Consider the following 16,584-nt stretch of genomic DNA (forward strand, 5'->3'; position numbering starts at 1 on the left):
GCTGGCTGTCTTTGAACTCACACCTTCCTGCCTCAGTTTCTCAGGGCTGAAGTTAACAGACATTCACTACCATGCTACACAAGTATTTTATTGTATTTTGAATATTTCATACTATTAGTGTGTCATATAGGGTCTGGACTACCTTCTCACATGTACTGTCTAATTACCTAGTTAATCTCTCAGTCGGCACCACTCAAAAGAGGATGCTTACTTTACTTTGGATTAATTTTCCTATCTTCTAAATCATCTGTGAACTCGCATCTCCTAAGTAGTTCTTCTAGTTTTATTATCTGACTGCTTTTTATGTGACTTTCATTCTAAAGTGTTAACTATTGCAATAATTAACAGAACAGAGAGCTCCTGAGGCATCAATAAAGAGCACTTTGACCCTTCAGTAAAGGAAGAAGTCTGTTAATTAAGGTCATGTGACTGGAATTAAGTCCTGCCAATCAAACTTTGTACTAGCAAAGCCTAGGATGAGCTAGGCTATCTGAGCCTAGGCTGTGTAAACTATACTAAATATGAGCTCCCTGGTTTTATTATTATCATTATCATTAATAATGGTGGTGGTGGTGGTGGTGGTGGTGGTGGTGGTGGTGGTGGTGGTGGTGGTGGTGGTGGTGGTGGTGGTGGTGGTTGGTTGTTGTTAAAAAGACAGGTCTCACTATGTCTTCCTAGGTGGTCCAGAACTCACTCTGTAGACCATGCTGGCCTTGAACTTTGAGAGCTACCTGTTACCTCCAGAGTGCTGCGATTAAAGGCTTAGGCTTGCACCACCACTGCTCAGCCTTTTTTTTTTAATTTTATTTTTGTCTCTCTTTTTGTCTTTTGGTTTTGTATGATTTTGAGGTCTAGGGATTAAACTCAAATGTTTGAAAAAAGTCAAATGTTCTACCACTGAGCTACATCTCCAGTCCTTGAATGTACAGTGTAGTCCAGGTTTAAAATCATGCCCAACCACACTTTGCAAAATTTATTTTTGCCTTTATTTTTTAGCTAACATAGCAGGCTAACATATTTAGCTAACATATTCCAGGTTAGCTTATACTAGCCTGGAATAGACTAGGTAGCCCCTGCTGGAAGTATTAGCCTTCTGCCTGGGCCTTCTAAGGACTGGGATGACAGGCAGGGCCACCATGCCAGGCTGTAAAAGTATTCATTGTTACTGTATAAAAATACAGTTGCTATCTTTTGACAGATTTCCTATACTGGTGATCTGAATTCAGATCCTTTACCCTAAGCAGCAAGCCCTTTACTAAGCCAGCCTTTTTGACTGATTTATTGATTTTTTTTTTTGTTGTTGTTGTTTGTTTGTTTGTTTGTTTTTGGGTCTCACTGTGTAACTCTGGCTGGACTAGAACTTACTGTGCACACCAGACTGGCCTCAAACTCCCCTAGATCTGCCTGCTACTCTGCTCAACACGCATCCCACACTATTACATTACCCGCTCTGATCATTTGTATGTGTTGGTTTTAGTTGAGACAGTCTCATGCTGCTGCCCAGGACACGTTCGCAGTGACCGCTGCTGCCCAGGACACATTCGCAGTGACCGTGCTGCTGCAGAGCCGCCATGCCAGGCTCTTATTTTTCCCCAGTGAATTTCTTAAATAGCCTTACCTATTGGCTTTTAATCCTTCACCATTAAATAGAGCTTTTGGTGTTTAGCTTCTGGTGCCAAGTAGAACGTTGTTCTAGAATTCTTAATTTGGGAGCATCAATAGTGCCTCTGTTCTACCCCCATGGCCACTAAAATGTGTTATAATCTGAGACTGCTTATGGATTCTTACACGTTCAAAATAATACTTTCTGGTTTATGTTTAAGTGATGGCTGCCATCAGGAAGAAACTGGTGATTGTTGGTGATGGAGCTTGTGGTAAGACATGCTTGCTCATAGTCTTCAGCAAGGACCAGTTCCCAGAGGTTTATGTGCCCACGGTGTTTGAAAACTATGTGGCAGATATTGAAGTGGACGGGAAGCAGGTGAGTACAAGTTCCGTGATAGCTGGTGCTAGGGTATGCTGGGAACTGTTGAAAGTAGTTAGGCATTTTGTACACAGTGTGACAGAAATGTTAGAAACAAATCATTTTCCTTCTACCTCCTTTTTGGGGGGGATTTGGACTAATTGATTGATTGTTTATATCACTGCTGAACCAAGGCTAGCTTTGAACCCATGATTTTCTGGGCTCCATCTTGTTTATTTCTGAATAAGGGTTTCATATATTCAGGATTTCTCTTCCACAGCTTACTGCATGGGATAACTGCAGGTGTAATAGTGCCCAGCCAGTGTAGTGGGTTAGACTAGCTGCTCTGAATTCCAGAGTTTCTCATTATACAGCACTTTTTTTGGACCAAGAATACAAATAGTGTGGGGAATACAAGCTGGGTGTGGTAATTCAAGTCTGAAATCCTACAGTTTAAGTTCTCTTTCAGAGGACCTGAGTTCAATTCCTAGTGTCTATATGGTAGCTAGTATCTGTCTGAAACTTCTGTCCAGGAAATCCAACATCCTTGTATCACCTATGATCACCCTGTGGTCATCAGACAAAACATTTATACATATAATATACAAATGAATCTTTTTATGTTCCCGATCAGCCTGAGCTAGAGAGTAAGATTGTCCATTAAACAAATAAATACACACACACACACACACACACACACACACACACACACACACACACATATGTAATGTAAATGGACCTCAGGACATAACTCAATTTGTAGATTGAACGCCTCTGTTCGTCTCCAGCACCACATAAACCAGATATGGTGTCACATGTTTCTAATCCTAGTAATTGCAGCTAGAGACAGGAAAATCAGAAATTTAAGGTTCTTCTCAGCTTCTCGCCTACATAACAAGTTTGAAGCCAGCCCGGAGTAACGTGAGGTCTTATTACAATAAAACATAATATAAAGATAGTTCAACCTAGCACATGGCATAGTAGCTTACATACATAATCCCAGCACTTGGCAGGCAGAGGCAGGTAGACTGCAAGTCAGAGGCTAAGGTAAGGTGCTTTGTAAACCCTGCCTCAGAGAATAAAAGAATAGTGGTGTGATGATAAAGGCCAGTAATTATAGCGACTTAGAAAGTTGGAGCAGAGAGATCGAAAGTCCAAGGTCAGCCTGACAGACAACTTCATGAAATATCTCGGAATTAAGTGCATATACACACAAACACACACACACTGGATTGGTTATATAGTTCAATGATAAAGCACTTGTCTGACATGCCTGAGGTCCTATATTTAGTCCACAGCTGGGCTGGGGACATTGGGAACCTGCATGTTCTTTGAAGGTGACCTACCTTTGCAGTATATTGCCACTTTGGTCTCAGTCTTTGCATAAATGCTCAGAGACTTAATCTGTTTCTGTGGATCTGATAAATCATAGGTAGAAATTTCCTGAGGTCTTTTTGACCCTTGACTGTTGTCATGATTGCCTTCTTGTTTAAAATTAGAATATCTATAACTATAATTTCCTAAGTTTTGGGAGCCAACAGTACTTCCTCTTTGACATAGTTTCTGAGCCTGGGTATCTTGGATAAACCAGGTTCTTGCCTATAGGAATTTATTGACAAGACCAGGAATGTAGCTCAGTTGGTAGAGTTTGCCTAGCATGCACGAGGCCCTCTATATTCTCTTCTAGCATTTCACAAAAACTAGACATGGGAGACACATGCCTACAGAGTCGTGAAATTGGGGAAAACCTAGTTTTCCTGCAACCATGTCTAAAAAAGGAAAATAAATAGCACAGTTACTAAAGCCTTTTGAGTAATAATCCCTGTAGTTATTTTTCCTGTACTGTTATTCTTGAACAAAGATAGTCCTTCATTTAAAAAGAGATCTGAAATAAGGGAGTTTGAGATGAAAAGGGCATCCATCCCTAAGTACTGCGCACCTCAGCAATTCAGGAGCCACTGAAGGAGAAAAGTCATTTCGTCTGATTCTCTTTCTCGGGTGATCTTTTTTTCTCATAACATGTTAATCTAATAAATACTTTCATTAAATGATTTCCATTATTTTTTGAAATTAATATATAATTAACCTTATTTGTCCTTGCAACTCACTATAAAATAGTGGTTCTCAGCTGTCCTAATGCTACAACCCATTTTCATTGCTACTTTGTAACTGTGATTTTGTTACTATTCAAGAATTGCAATATAAATATCTGATATGCAGGATATTTGATATATGATTTCTGGGAAAGGAACTTGCTCATTTGACTGCTAAAAGGGTTGTATCTTATAGGTTGACAGCCACTGCTTATTCTCCTTTTTGCTCTTCAAATTCATTACCTCTTTTTTCCTGTGTGTGTGTGTGTGTGTGTGTGTGTGTGTGTGTGTGTGTGTGTGTGTGTGTGTTTCAAAATATATAAGTTCAACCTGTGAGTCTGTGTGAGCTTTTACTGTTGGGAGCTGGTACTAGTTGGTACACTCTTTTCTGGGAAAGACTGTTTCTCCAGCTCTCAGCTGGGGTTGCCCTTAGTTCAAGTAAAATGGTTTTATAAACTATAGTGTCTTATTAACTGGACGTTTTTAATTGTAGCATTTTGTTCTGTCTCTAAATTTGCTGTTTTGATAAAAATTTTAAACATTTTGTATTTGGATTTGATTCTCATGAAAATGAATAGCTCTGTTTACTATTTTGGATAGTCTGCAGTTTGAATGTATATAGTGAGTGAGCCTTTGTGGAAAATGGGTGGTCATATTAACATTGTACTTCGGTGGTGGTTTTTCCTGTCACAGGTAGAGTTGGCTTTATGGGACACAGCTGGACAGGAAGATTATGACCGTCTGAGGCCTCTCTCCTACCCAGACACTGATGTTATACTGATGTGTTTTTCCATTGACAGCCCTGATAGTTTAGGTGAGTAGCCTTACAGGCGGTTGTTTGTCGCTGTTCACATGGAAAAACGTCTAGTATTTTGGGTCCTTTCTGGGTATCAAGTGGTTCAAATGCAGATACTCTGACTTTCCTTTAGAAAATGAGTCATCCTGGGCAATGGTGGGGCACACCTGTAATCTCAGCACTGGGAGGCCGAGGTAGGTAGCTCTGTGTGAGTTCAGGGCAGCCAGGGCTTCACAAAGAAACCCTGTCTTGAAAAATAAAGTTTTCACACCATCTTCCTGCACTGTCACTATGGTGCACATGAATGTCTTCACAGCTGCTCTGAAGGGCACCAACAATGCTGAGAAGAGGGCAAACTCTAGGTCCTCATCAGGCCTACCTCAGGTTATCATTCAGTTCCTAACTGTGATGGTGAAGCATGGTTACATCGGTGAATTTGAGGTCATTGGTGATCATAGAGCTGGGAAAATCGATGTGACTCTCACAGGCAGGTAGAAAAGTACAGAGCCCTAGATTTGATGTGCAATTCAAAGACCTAGAAGCATGGCAGAACACTGTGTGCTCCCTTCCGTCAGTTGGGTCTCATTATGCTGACAACCTCAGCTGGTGTCATGGACCATGGAGAAGCAAGATGAAAACATACAGGAGAGGAAATCCTGGGGCCCTTTTTCCAGAGATGTAAAACATAAAATGCCTCCCCAGGCTGTCAGGGGAGGGGGCTGAGGCAGAAGAAAGAAAGAAACAGAAAAGGAAAGGAATCATGTTACTCGGAGTTCTGGAGCCTGACTTTAGAACATGGGCTTGTGGCTTCCATTTCATTCTAAGTCTCTCGTGACTTGAGTGTGTTGGAAGTGTTAATTCTTTTAAATGTTCACATGATGATGATGTAAATGTGGTCCCCAGGACCTACATGATAGGAGAGAAGTAACTCTTCCAGGTTGTTCTCTGACCTCCATGGATATACTGTAGCATGTGTGTGCCCATATGTGTGCACACTAATAAATGAGTGAATAAATGTGATAGGTTTTTTTGTTCATTTGTTTGTTTGTTCGTTTGTTTTTAGAGAGTGTTTTCACACTGGTAGAATTAAATCTTAGGGCTTAAAAGGCGCTCTGCCATCTGGGCAGGCAGGAGGATCTCTGAGTTAGAGGCCAGCCTCTACAGATCTACAGAGCTAGTTTCAGGACAGCCAAGGCTACACATACAAACCTTGTATTGAAAGACAAACAAAAATTAACTCAAGGTTAACTATATGGGGCTCTGCATGCCAATAACCCCAGCATTTGGGAGGCAGAGGCAGAATTGTTTGAGGCCAGCCTCGTCTATACAGTAATTTTTTGGGATAGCCAGGACTACATGATAAGATCCTTTCTCAAAAAACTAAAAAGGAAAGCTAATTTCATCACAAAGGTGAGCTCCACTTTTTTCAATCTGGTTGGGTGTTTAATACCCTGGCCTTGAGTTTGTGTATTCTATAACCTATTGGTCCTCACATTAGAATTTTGTGGGGCTGGAGAGATGGCTCAGTGGTTAAGAGCACTGACTGATCTTCCACAGATCCTGAGTTCAAATCCCAGCAACCGCATGGTGGCTCACAACCATCTGTAACAAGATCTGATGTCCTCTTCTGGTGTGTCTGAGGACAGCTACGGTGTACTTATATATAAAACTAAATAAATAAATCTTTTTTAAAAAAGGAAGAAGAAGAAACAGGAATGATCTGTTGATTTTGAACCCAGATCCTTATAAGCTCTAGGCCATGTAGTTCTACGATGGAGCTACATTTCTATCTTGAAACATTGGAATCTTTGTACATTTCAATCCCATTGCTGGCTGACTTATGACAATCAAGATTGCTTTGTGGACCCTCTGCTGTCTCACTCATAGTTGGTCTGGAATATACATTGTTGAGAGTGCCTAGGGTTAGAAAACTATTATTTGATGATGCTCAGAATTGAACTTGGGACCTTACAAATGCCAAGCTAGTGTTTTGCCGAGCATATCTACTCATTTCAAGCACCCATAGAAAGACTTAAGAGAGAGTTCAGTCAGTAAACTACTTGGTATACAAACATGAGGACCTGAGTTTGTGTTCCTGCCTCCCACCTGGAATCAGCTGAGAAGATGGAGACAGGCAGACAGATCTTCAAGCCTAACCACTAGCACAATTGGTGAGCTCCAATTCAGTGAGAACTCATGGTAAACAGTCATTGAGGATGATGCCTAATGCCAACAACTGACCTGTAAACATGGCAGCCACCAAAATATGAGGGCTGCTGATTTTGTTGCTCTTTTGGTAAAGCTGTAAAAACTTTAAACTGGGCATGGTGACATACATTTATAACCCCAGCATGGGGAAAGCAGAGGCAGGAAGATTGCTGGTAGTGTAATACCACTCTGGCTACACGGTAAGCCAGGCTAGCTTGAACTATGTAACAAGATTCTTAAAAACAAAAAGCTGGGAATGATGGCTCACTCTTTAGACCCTGTTCATGGGAGGCAGAAGCAGGTGGATCTCTTGAGTTTGAGACCAACTTGATCTACATGGTTGAGTTCCAAGCCAACTAGAGCCACATAGTAGTAAGACCCTGTTTCAAAAAGCAAAACAAAAGTAGCCTGTAAGCTGGTATGGCCCATGCATATAATCCAAATATTCAGGAGGCTGAGATAGGAGGATCTCCACGAGTATAAGTCCAGCCTGTGCTACATACAAGTTATTGGCCTTTATTACAATGTCCTATTGCAAAATTCTTTTAAGCTAATGAAAAGAGAGTAACATGGAGCCAGGAATTAGTAACACAGGACTAGAACTTGGTGTCGACACTTTTGAGTTTAAGGCAATCCTGAAGTAAGAATCAAGACCGCAGCCCCTAAAGCATTCAGTGAGCTGTGGTGGGCATTGCTTCTGATCCTAGCCAGCTCTTAGCAAGTCTCTAGAGTCAGATGGATCTGCAGTTTGAGACAAGACTAGACTTTGAGACTCTCTCTTTTACACAAAGCAAGAGGTTTTGGAAGCTTTGGGCAAGAGATTATGCTGTGAAGCCAAGAGCAAGATAGAGAATATGACCTTGGGATCAGCTATGACCTTTCTGCCACCAGTAACAGGCATGGCCCATGATGAGCTTTCTCTCTGGAAGAGAGTCCAGAGCTCTTACTTGAGCTCCCACCCTTGAGCTCAACAACACTTTTGATGGGATTGAGAGGGGCTGGTGCCCTTCAGTTCTTGTAGAGTGGAGATTAGATTTTGCCTTTTTTTTTTTTCCCTTGGGTTTTTGGGTTTTTTGTTTTGTCTTTTGAAGACAGGGTTTCATTGTGTAACCCTGACTGTCCTAGAACTTGCTCTGTTAACCAGGCTGGCCTCAAACCCAGAGATCTACCTGCCTGTGCCTCCCAAGTGCTAGAACTAGAGGTGTATTCTACCACTGCCCAGTTGATTGTGCATTTTTCTATGATTTTGAAATCAATGCTTTTTTTAAAAATAGGGCCCAAATGTTTTTTTAAAGGGGGTGTGTGTGCATGCGCACACACACACAAACACACACACACACGTGCACAGGCCATGGCACACATGAGGGTCAGAAGAGACCAAGCAGGAGACAATTCTCCTCTACCACGTGGGTCCCAGTGCTCAAACCCAGGTCCTCACGTTCAAACTCAAGCACCTTTATCTGCTGAGCTATTCTGCTTGTCCCCAATGTGCCTTTGATATAAGGGTGGAAAAGGAAATGCCCTGCAGTTTAACTAAGCTTCTTAGAGAGATACAAAGTGGGATTAGAATGTATCCTCAAATTCTCTGCATTTTTTTCTTTCAGAAAACATCCCAGAAAAATGGACTCCAGAAGTCAAGCATTTCTGTCCAAATGTGCCCATCATCCTAGTTGGGAACAAGAAGGATCTTCGGAATGATGAGCACACAAGGCGGGAGTTAGCCAAAATGAAGCAGGTACGGTGTGGTGGCAGGAAGAGTTCTGTTTTACATATACACACACACATACACATAGAGTTTAGACAGCCTTGGCTGTCCTGAAATACCAGGTGCTCTAATGTTGGGGCTTCTTATGTAAAGGAGGAGGTGAGGTCTTTAACAAATAATCTCAAGTTTCCCCGTACTTAGTGTCAAGGGTGGGCAGGCATGTTGCCATTCACAGATGAGTCCTCTGTAAAGCTAGATACAGGTAGGAGTACTCTTGCTGTTACCTAACTGTTGTTCCCTTGCCCCTGTGCTGCACTCAATAAGCTGCACTTGGACTAGGAATCCAGTTCAGTTGCTTGCCTAGCACCAGTGAGGATGGAGAATGGATGGATAGATGGATGGATGGATATCTCACACACACACACACACACACACACACACACATCAACACCATTATAACAAATAGGCTGCTCTGGATTCCTTGCTTAATCTCCTAGAGTTTGTATGATCTCTTCTTTCTACATGCAAAAAAGAGCAGGTTTAATAGACATATTAGCTTAGCTTCAGAGTATTCATATAAGTTTGAGAATTTCATAATTCTCAATTATGGGCTAAATGTGGGCTTGTATAAGTCTTTTAAACCAAGAGTGGTGGCACATCCCTGTAGTCTCAGTGGTTTCGGAGCTAAGGCAGGAGAATCACCAGGTGGTTATCCTCAGAGACTTAGCCTGTCTCAATCAAAACAGTTGGAAAAGAGTGTTCTACATCTGCATAAGGAAGACTCAGCTGACTGGTAGCACTTGCCTTTAATCCCAGCATTCTTGAGTTCCAGGCCAGCAGGATAGCTAGGGCTATACAGAGAAACTGTTTAGAAAAATAAACAAAAAAGGCAAGACTTAGCTGAAGCACTCTATTTTTCTTTTTTCTTTTTCTTTTTTTTTTTTTTTTAACTAGGAGCCGGTAAAACCTGAAGAAGGCAGAGATATGGCAAACAGGATTGGCGCTTTTGGGTACATGGAGTGTTCAGCAAAGACCAAAGGTGGAGTGAGAGAGGTTTTTGAGATGGCCACTGCAAGCTAGATGCAGGAAGAAAAAGTCTGAGTACCTCATCTTGTGAAGCCTCGTGACGTGCAGCCTCACGCGGTTAATTTGAAACGCTCTTTATTAATCTTAGTGTGTGATTACTGGCCTTTTCATGTATCTGTAACTTACCTAAGATTACAAATCAGAAGTCATCTTGCTACCAGTATTTAGAAGCCAATCCTGTTTATTAATAATATCCAACCTGTCTGACCAGCCAGGGTCCTCCCGTCACTGCTCTAACACCCTCTCTGCACTCCACCTGACACCAGGCGCTAATTCAAAGAATTTCTTAACTTCTTCCTTCTTTCTAGAAAGAGAAACAGTTGGTAACTTTTGTGAATTAGGCTGTAACTACTTTATAACTAACATGTCCTGCCTATTTTCTGTCAGCTGCAAGGAACTCTGGTGAGTCACTACTTCAGAGCTTTACTCCTTAACAGATTCCATTGGCAGAGCTCTGGGGTGGGCACCCAGTGTTTGGAAACTTGATCAGCCAGAAAGGCCCAAGTCCACGCAGCTGTGGCAGAGTTACAGTTCTGTGGTCTCATGTTAGTTACCTTATAGTTACTGTGTAATTAGTGCCACTTAATGTATGTTACCAAAAATAAATATATCTACCCCAGACTAGATGTAGTATTTTTTGTATAATTGGATTTCCTAATACTGATATTTGTCATTCCCACAGAAAGTGTATTGCTTTTTTTTTTTTTAAGAAAGTATTTGGAAATAAAGTCAGATGGAAAATTCATTTTTAAAATTCCCATTTTGTCACTTTCTCTGATAAAATATGGCCATATCTCCCCTATTCAGCCCTATACATCATTCCAGTGCCCCTTTCCAGACTGGACTGAGGAAATAGGAATTGGTTTCACGCCTGAGGCTGTTAGACTTTGGAGGTGGCATAGCCTTTCTCACCTGGACTGCAGGGCCTGGCTCTAAGTCACAGTGCTCCTTTCTCCACACTGTTATCCAAGTCGCCTCCCAGAGGAGCCACCAGTTCTTATGGGTGGCAATGGGTGGGTGGGTGGGGGGTCTCCTCTCTCCAGCTGACTAAACTTTTTTCTGTACCAGTTAATTTTTCCAACTAATAGAATAAAGGCAGTTTTCTAAACTTCCTGTATCCTGGTGTGTGTTTTGTTTTCAGCAGGGCCAGGGGCTGGGAGACATGAAGACTCAGCCTCTCTTTCTAACCTCTCCCTGGAGGGGTTCCTTCTTGAATGGTACCAGCTCCTCCCACTCCCCCACTCAACTGGACTAACCCATCTCCTCCTAAGAACACGGAAGTGATTATCCTGTGACACACTTGAATCTAAAAAGTGGAGTGGAATGCCCTGTAGTGAGATGAAGGGGCTGGATTTTCTGAATTAAGACCAAGCTTCACTGGGACAGAATAGGACCACTAGAAACACTGATGTTAGTATGCTCTGGTGCAGAGTTCTAAGAGGGGCTAGGCTAGCTTGGGGTCTGGGGCCGGGAGCCCTCCACCGTTGTCCACCCTTACAAAACAGCCAAGAGAAATTGCCCTCTGCAGTGCTGTTTTCAGTGCTACTAAAAACAGAGTTGGACATGACTTTAGTGCCTTTAGCCCCAGCATTCAGGATGAAGGCAGAGAGAAAGGCAGATCTCGAGTTCTAGGCCAGCCTGGTCTTCATACAGAAACCCTGTTTGAGACAGACACTCCCCCTCTGCAGCGATCTTGTCTCAGAAACAAAGCAATGCCCACCTGATGTGATGTCATCCCTGCCTGAGTTCAGTTTCCAAATTATCACCCAGCATTAGGAGAGAACCAACTCTGACCTCAACGCGCATGCTCCTACGATTTAATTAAACAATAGGCGTAATTAAACTTTAAGACCCTATAACCTTATGACTAGAAACGTGTGAGTTAAGTTTCACAATGTAAGGGAGCTAGCTGTGCGTGAGCTGCTTTAGGCTTTGTTGTTGCCAGCGGCCAGCTTCCTAGGCGGGACTCTAGACTAATTAAGAAACCGTTGAGTAAGCCAGAGCTGGAGGATCCCAGCCTTGGCGAGAGCCTAAGCAAGCAGCTTCCAGTCCAGTGCTACTGTGCCTGGGCTAGCTAGACCAGACCGGCCCCAGGCACCTCCTGGCGCTTTAGCCTGGCCGCACCCTCTTGCTAGTCCCTAGATGGGGGAGGGTAGAAGCCGGATAAGGCGGGACCCTGAGATTTAGAGCTGGCGGTGGGGCCGGAAAGTTGAAGCCACGTGATCCCAGCCCCATCCAGTTAAAAGGAGGTGCTGGGCTCTGACTGCGCTACAGCGGATTTTTGAGTCCAATATCTTCTACAGTATGTCTGCTGCTCGACTCTCCGCGGTGGCACAGTCCACCGTGTATGCCTTCTCCGCGCGCCCGCTGGCGGGCGGGGAGCCCGTGAGCCTGGGCTCCCTGCGGGGCAAGGTGCTGCTCATTGAGAATGTCGCGTCCCTCTGAGGCACCACGACCCGGGACTACACCGAGATGAACGATCTGCAGAAGCGTCTGGGGCCTCGTGGCCTGGTGGTGCTCGGTTTCCCGTGCAATCAGTTCGGACATCAGGTATGTGAGGCGGGATGGGTAGCCTTGGGCTCCAGGCTTCCAGGGGCGGGACACCGCTTACTGGAAAAACCTCCATGGAACTACAGCTGGAATTCAGGCCTGTCCTCGAGTATACAAGGAGGGCGACTTCCTGGTGACTCATCGGGAATCTTTTTGTTCGCAGTTTAGAAAGTTCATATTTTCCCCCGAAATCCTAGCTCATAAATGTCTTTGCTTTCCCTAGGAGAATGGCAAGAATGAAGAGATTCTGAATTCCCTCAAGTATGTCCGACCCGGTGGTGGGTTCGAGCCCAACTTTACATTGTTTGAGAAGTGTGAGGTGAATGGTGAGAAGGCTCACCCGCTCTTTACCTTCCTGCGGAATGCCTTGCCAGCACCCAGTGACGATCCCACTGCGCTCATGACCGACCCCAAGTACATCATTTGGTCCCCGGTGTGCCGCAACGACATTTCCTGGAACTTTGAGAAGTTCCTGGTGGGTCCAGACGGTGTTCCAGTGCGCAGATACAGCCGTCGCTTTCGCACCATCGACATCGAACCCGATATAGAAGCCCTGCTGTCCAAGCAGCCTAGCAACCCCTAAGGCATTCCTGGTATCTGGGCTTGGTGATGGCTGGCTGCCCTCTGGGGGGAGGTTTTTCCATGACGGTGTTTCCTCTAAATTTACGTGGAGAAACACCTGATTTCCAGAAAAATCCCCTCAGATGGGCGCTGGTCTCGTCCATTCCCGATGCCTTTACGCCTAAAGAAAGGCGGTTTCACCACTAAGAATAAAGTGCTGAATGTCAAAGAACTGTTTGTGTGTCCCGTCTCAATGTCACCGCACTGTCAGGGATAAGTAACTTAGTCCCCGAGTCTAAACTTCCCTTTGGACGGCACCTTACCCATTTCTCCCTGTCTCGGGACATGCTTAAGGGTAGTCCGGAGTCGCTGTTACAACAGAAGCCTTACTCCAGAAAGAGGAAGACAGTAGACAAGGGCTGACAGTTAAGGCCACCCTACCCCCAAGCGTGACCTTCTCCTTTCTGAGTTTTTTGCTGGAAGAGGAAGTGACAGTGTACCTCTGCTCACACAGGACTCGAGAATCTAGGTCTGTTTTGCACAGCTGCAGTAGCAGCCTTAGACAATGTTGCCAGCCTCTATTTGCTTTGCTACAGAAACCCACACTGCTATCCAGTGCCTTAAAATCTGCCGGGTGTTGGCAGATTCCGAGTGGAAAGGTGGTAGGCAGGCCTACAGTGTGGCAGTGGGCTCTGGAGGGTTTGAGACCAGCATGGACCTATTAGAGGCAGAAAAATAATTGGCAGCACTCAATTTTAACTGGAATGCCATTGCACCTTCGGGCCTGGAACAGGGCATATCTTAAAGCCCAGCTGCTGCGGCTTGGGCCCCACCCCTTAAATATCTCACGGTACACCTGGAGCTGCTTCTCATCGCAGCCTCCTGCGGTAACTAGGTTCAGTTGTTTACTTAGGAACGTGAACCCAGAGACTTGTGGGTAGTATGAAGCAATCTAGAATGGCTAATTGCCAGTCTAGCCTGTGTGCCTAATGGGTGACTTTGAGGGCCTCTTACACTGGAACCAACTCAGAAACATACCCCTGGTTCTAAACAAGAGTATATGTGTGCGTGCAGTTAGGTCAGGAGGAAATTTACCTCCTCCCAGATACCATGTAAGGTTTTTACCATGGAACCATAGCCACAGCCCTTTTTGTTGGTTTAAGATTGTAGCCCAAGGTGACCCCTAACTCCAGCAATCCTGGCTGTGTCTCCTGATGCTAAGATTACTGACTGCCCCCATGCCTGGCTGGCCTGTGATAACATCCTCCTGCCCCCACCAATTGCTGGGATCACAGGTGAGAGCCAGCTGGTACTGTTTACTCCAGTTCCTGTTGGAGACTAGGTCTGAGCTCAGACTCCTAACCCACCTGCCTGCCCATGTCCTCAGTGCTGGAACTATGGACATGGACCACATGTATGCACAAAAACATACACAGTTTTCTTTTTTTTTTTTTTTTTTTTCTGGAGACAGTTTCATTATGTAGTCCTGACTTGCCTAGAATTCCCAGTAAGGATCAGTCTGGCCTTGAACTAACAGTTCTGCCTTCCTCTGCCTCTGCTAAGTGCTAAGATTAAGGGAAAGTTTTCTTTTCTTTTTTTTAAATGATCATTTTAAAGATTTATTTATTTAATTATATGAGTACACTGTAGCTGTCTTCAGACACACCAGAAGAGGACATCAGATCCCATTACAGATGGTTGTGAGCCACCATGTGGTTGCTGGGAATTGAACTCAGGACCTCTGGAAGAACAGTCAGTGCTCTTAACTGCTGAGCCATCTCTCCAGCCCAAGGGAAAGTTTTCAAAACAAATTTTTTTTAACATGTTCTAATTTTTTTAGTATGCTTAGTATGTTTTTAACTTCTGTTCCACAGCCCTCCAAAGCTACTTAACTGGGGAGTCTGCACTTAGTGGCCTCTTGGCCAGACCAGGGGAGAGGCTTTTCTCTCAGGCTCTCTCCAAGCACAGACAAGATCTGTGTGCTGAGCCAGTCTCCGGTTAGGGCTGGGAACCCAGGGCCTTGCAGGCTTCAGCCTCTTCCCTCAGGCTGTGTGGTGACTCACCCTCCCTCACCCACTGTTTTTCCATCTGAGCTAAGGCTGCCAGGACTGGAAAGTTCTAAGCTCCTAACAAGGCTGCTCTGGGTGGGGAGCAGTCTGCCTCACACTCCAGGCTGCAGCCTCACTCAAAGGAAACTTCCAATCCTGTCTTCAGAAACACTCAGAATGATACCCATTCCAGTCTAGTATTTTCCCAAGATTTCAAATATCACCCCACCAACCAACACACACACACACACACACATACACACACATACACACATACATACACACACATACATACACACACATACACATACACACATACACACACATACACACATACATACACACACACATACACACACATACACACACATACACACACACATACATACGCACACATACACACATACATACACACACATACACACACACATACACACACATACACATGCACACACACACATACACACATACACACACGCACATACACACACACATACACCCACACACATACACACACATACACACACATACATACACACACATACACACACACGCACATACACATACACATACAAACATATACACACATACACACATACACATACACACACACACACACACACTAAATAAAATCCACAGAAAGCTTTGTAACTGCTTCTGTCTGCGCTGTGCCCACCAAACCTCCTGATTCAGCAGTTCAAACAAGTGAGTCTAGAATCCTATTGAGCTCTTCGAGAGTCTGACCTCTGATCAACTGTGGGGTACTGTGTGCCTTGGAACTTGCATTAGGTCACAGACCTGAGAAGCCAATGTGCTCTTTGGTTACTTAACTAGGGTCAAAAACCTCCATTTTAGCAATTCTAGCAAAAGTGCCATTTTTGTTTACTTGTTGAAATGATTGTAAAATAAGGTCAGATACTTTGGTACAATTAACCTTTGATCAAATTGCTTCATTCTTTCCTAATAGAGTTCCCCAAACAACAATTTATCACTTTGGTAAAAATTAGCTTCCCCATTTTCTGTTGGTTCTGAGGCCATGCCCTACTTCCTTAAAACTACCATAAATGGTGTAGATGAAACCACTAAAAAAAGAAGAGGAAGCTGCCGCCCTCTGATGTAGATTCTGAGCCAGTGTCAGCAACGGCTTTCTTCTTCCATAAAAAACAAGATTAATGGTAATGGTTTGTAATTCATAACATCTTTAAAGTCTTTCATTCTGTGGTACCAGAGATGGAGCCCAGGACCTTAGGCATACTAGGCAAGTGCTCTACCACAGAGCTAAAACCCAGGCTCTTTTTTTTTTTTTTTTTTTTTTCTTTTTTTTTTTGGAGCTGGGGACCGAACAGGGCCTTGCCCTTCCTAGGCAAGCGCTCTACCACTGAACTAAATCCCCAACCCCCCAGGCTCTTTTTTTTTATTTTTGTTCTTTAAAAAATGGACTCATTATGTAGCACAGAGTAGCCTTAATGTAGCTCAGGATGAATTTGAACTGGCAATTCCTCTGCCTAGCTTTCCAGGTAACTGCAGTGTGGGCGTTTATCACCATGTCACCACACTCAGATTCATTTTACTCC

The 16,584-nt window shown here is 43.9% G+C and overlaps 2 protein-coding genes and 1 pseudogene across 5 annotated transcripts in view; all 3 read left to right on the plus strand.

Moving 5' to 3' along the window:
* The window catches only part of Rhoa (ras homolog family member A), a 33,905-nt gene extending 22,945 nt beyond the window's left edge, over positions 1-10,960 (plus strand). For 2 of the 4 annotated variants that reach the window (XM_032910614.1, XM_032910613.1), the window contains exons 3-6: positions 1,824-1,981; positions 4,750-4,870; positions 8,665-8,795; positions 9,720-10,959. In XM_032910614.1, coding sequence (XP_032766505.1) covers positions 1,826-1,981; positions 4,750-4,870; positions 8,665-8,795; positions 9,720-9,845 — 534 coding nt within the window. In that variant the 5' untranslated portion in view covers positions 1,824-1,825 and the 3' untranslated portion in view covers positions 9,846-10,959. Of the gene's footprint in view, positions 1-1,823; positions 1,982-4,749; positions 4,871-8,664; positions 8,796-9,719 lie in introns of all 4 variants that reach the window. The other 2 variants (XM_032910616.1, XM_032910615.1) reach the window with 1 other exon arrangement.
* Positions 4,880-5,648, plus strand: LOC116907579 (annotated as a pseudogene).
* A 1,098-nt stretch (positions 10,961-12,058) lies between the features above and the next one.
* Gpx1 (glutathione peroxidase 1) lies at positions 12,059-13,194 on the plus strand. Its single transcript, XM_032910620.1, has 2 exons — positions 12,059-12,401; positions 12,625-13,194. Exons 1-2 carry the CDS (start codon positions 12,156-12,158, stop codon positions 12,982-12,984), a joined length of 606 nt encoding a protein of 201 aa, XP_032766511.1. The 5' UTR covers positions 12,059-12,155; the 3' UTR covers positions 12,985-13,194.
* Positions 13,195-16,584: the final 3,390 nt, after the last annotated feature.

The sequence above is a fragment of the Rattus rattus genome, chromosome 8 (assembly GCF_011064425.1).
Source record: "Rattus rattus isolate New Zealand chromosome 8, Rrattus_CSIRO_v1, whole genome shotgun sequence".
Classification (NCBI taxonomy): domain Eukaryota; kingdom Metazoa; phylum Chordata; class Mammalia; order Rodentia; family Muridae; genus Rattus; species Rattus rattus.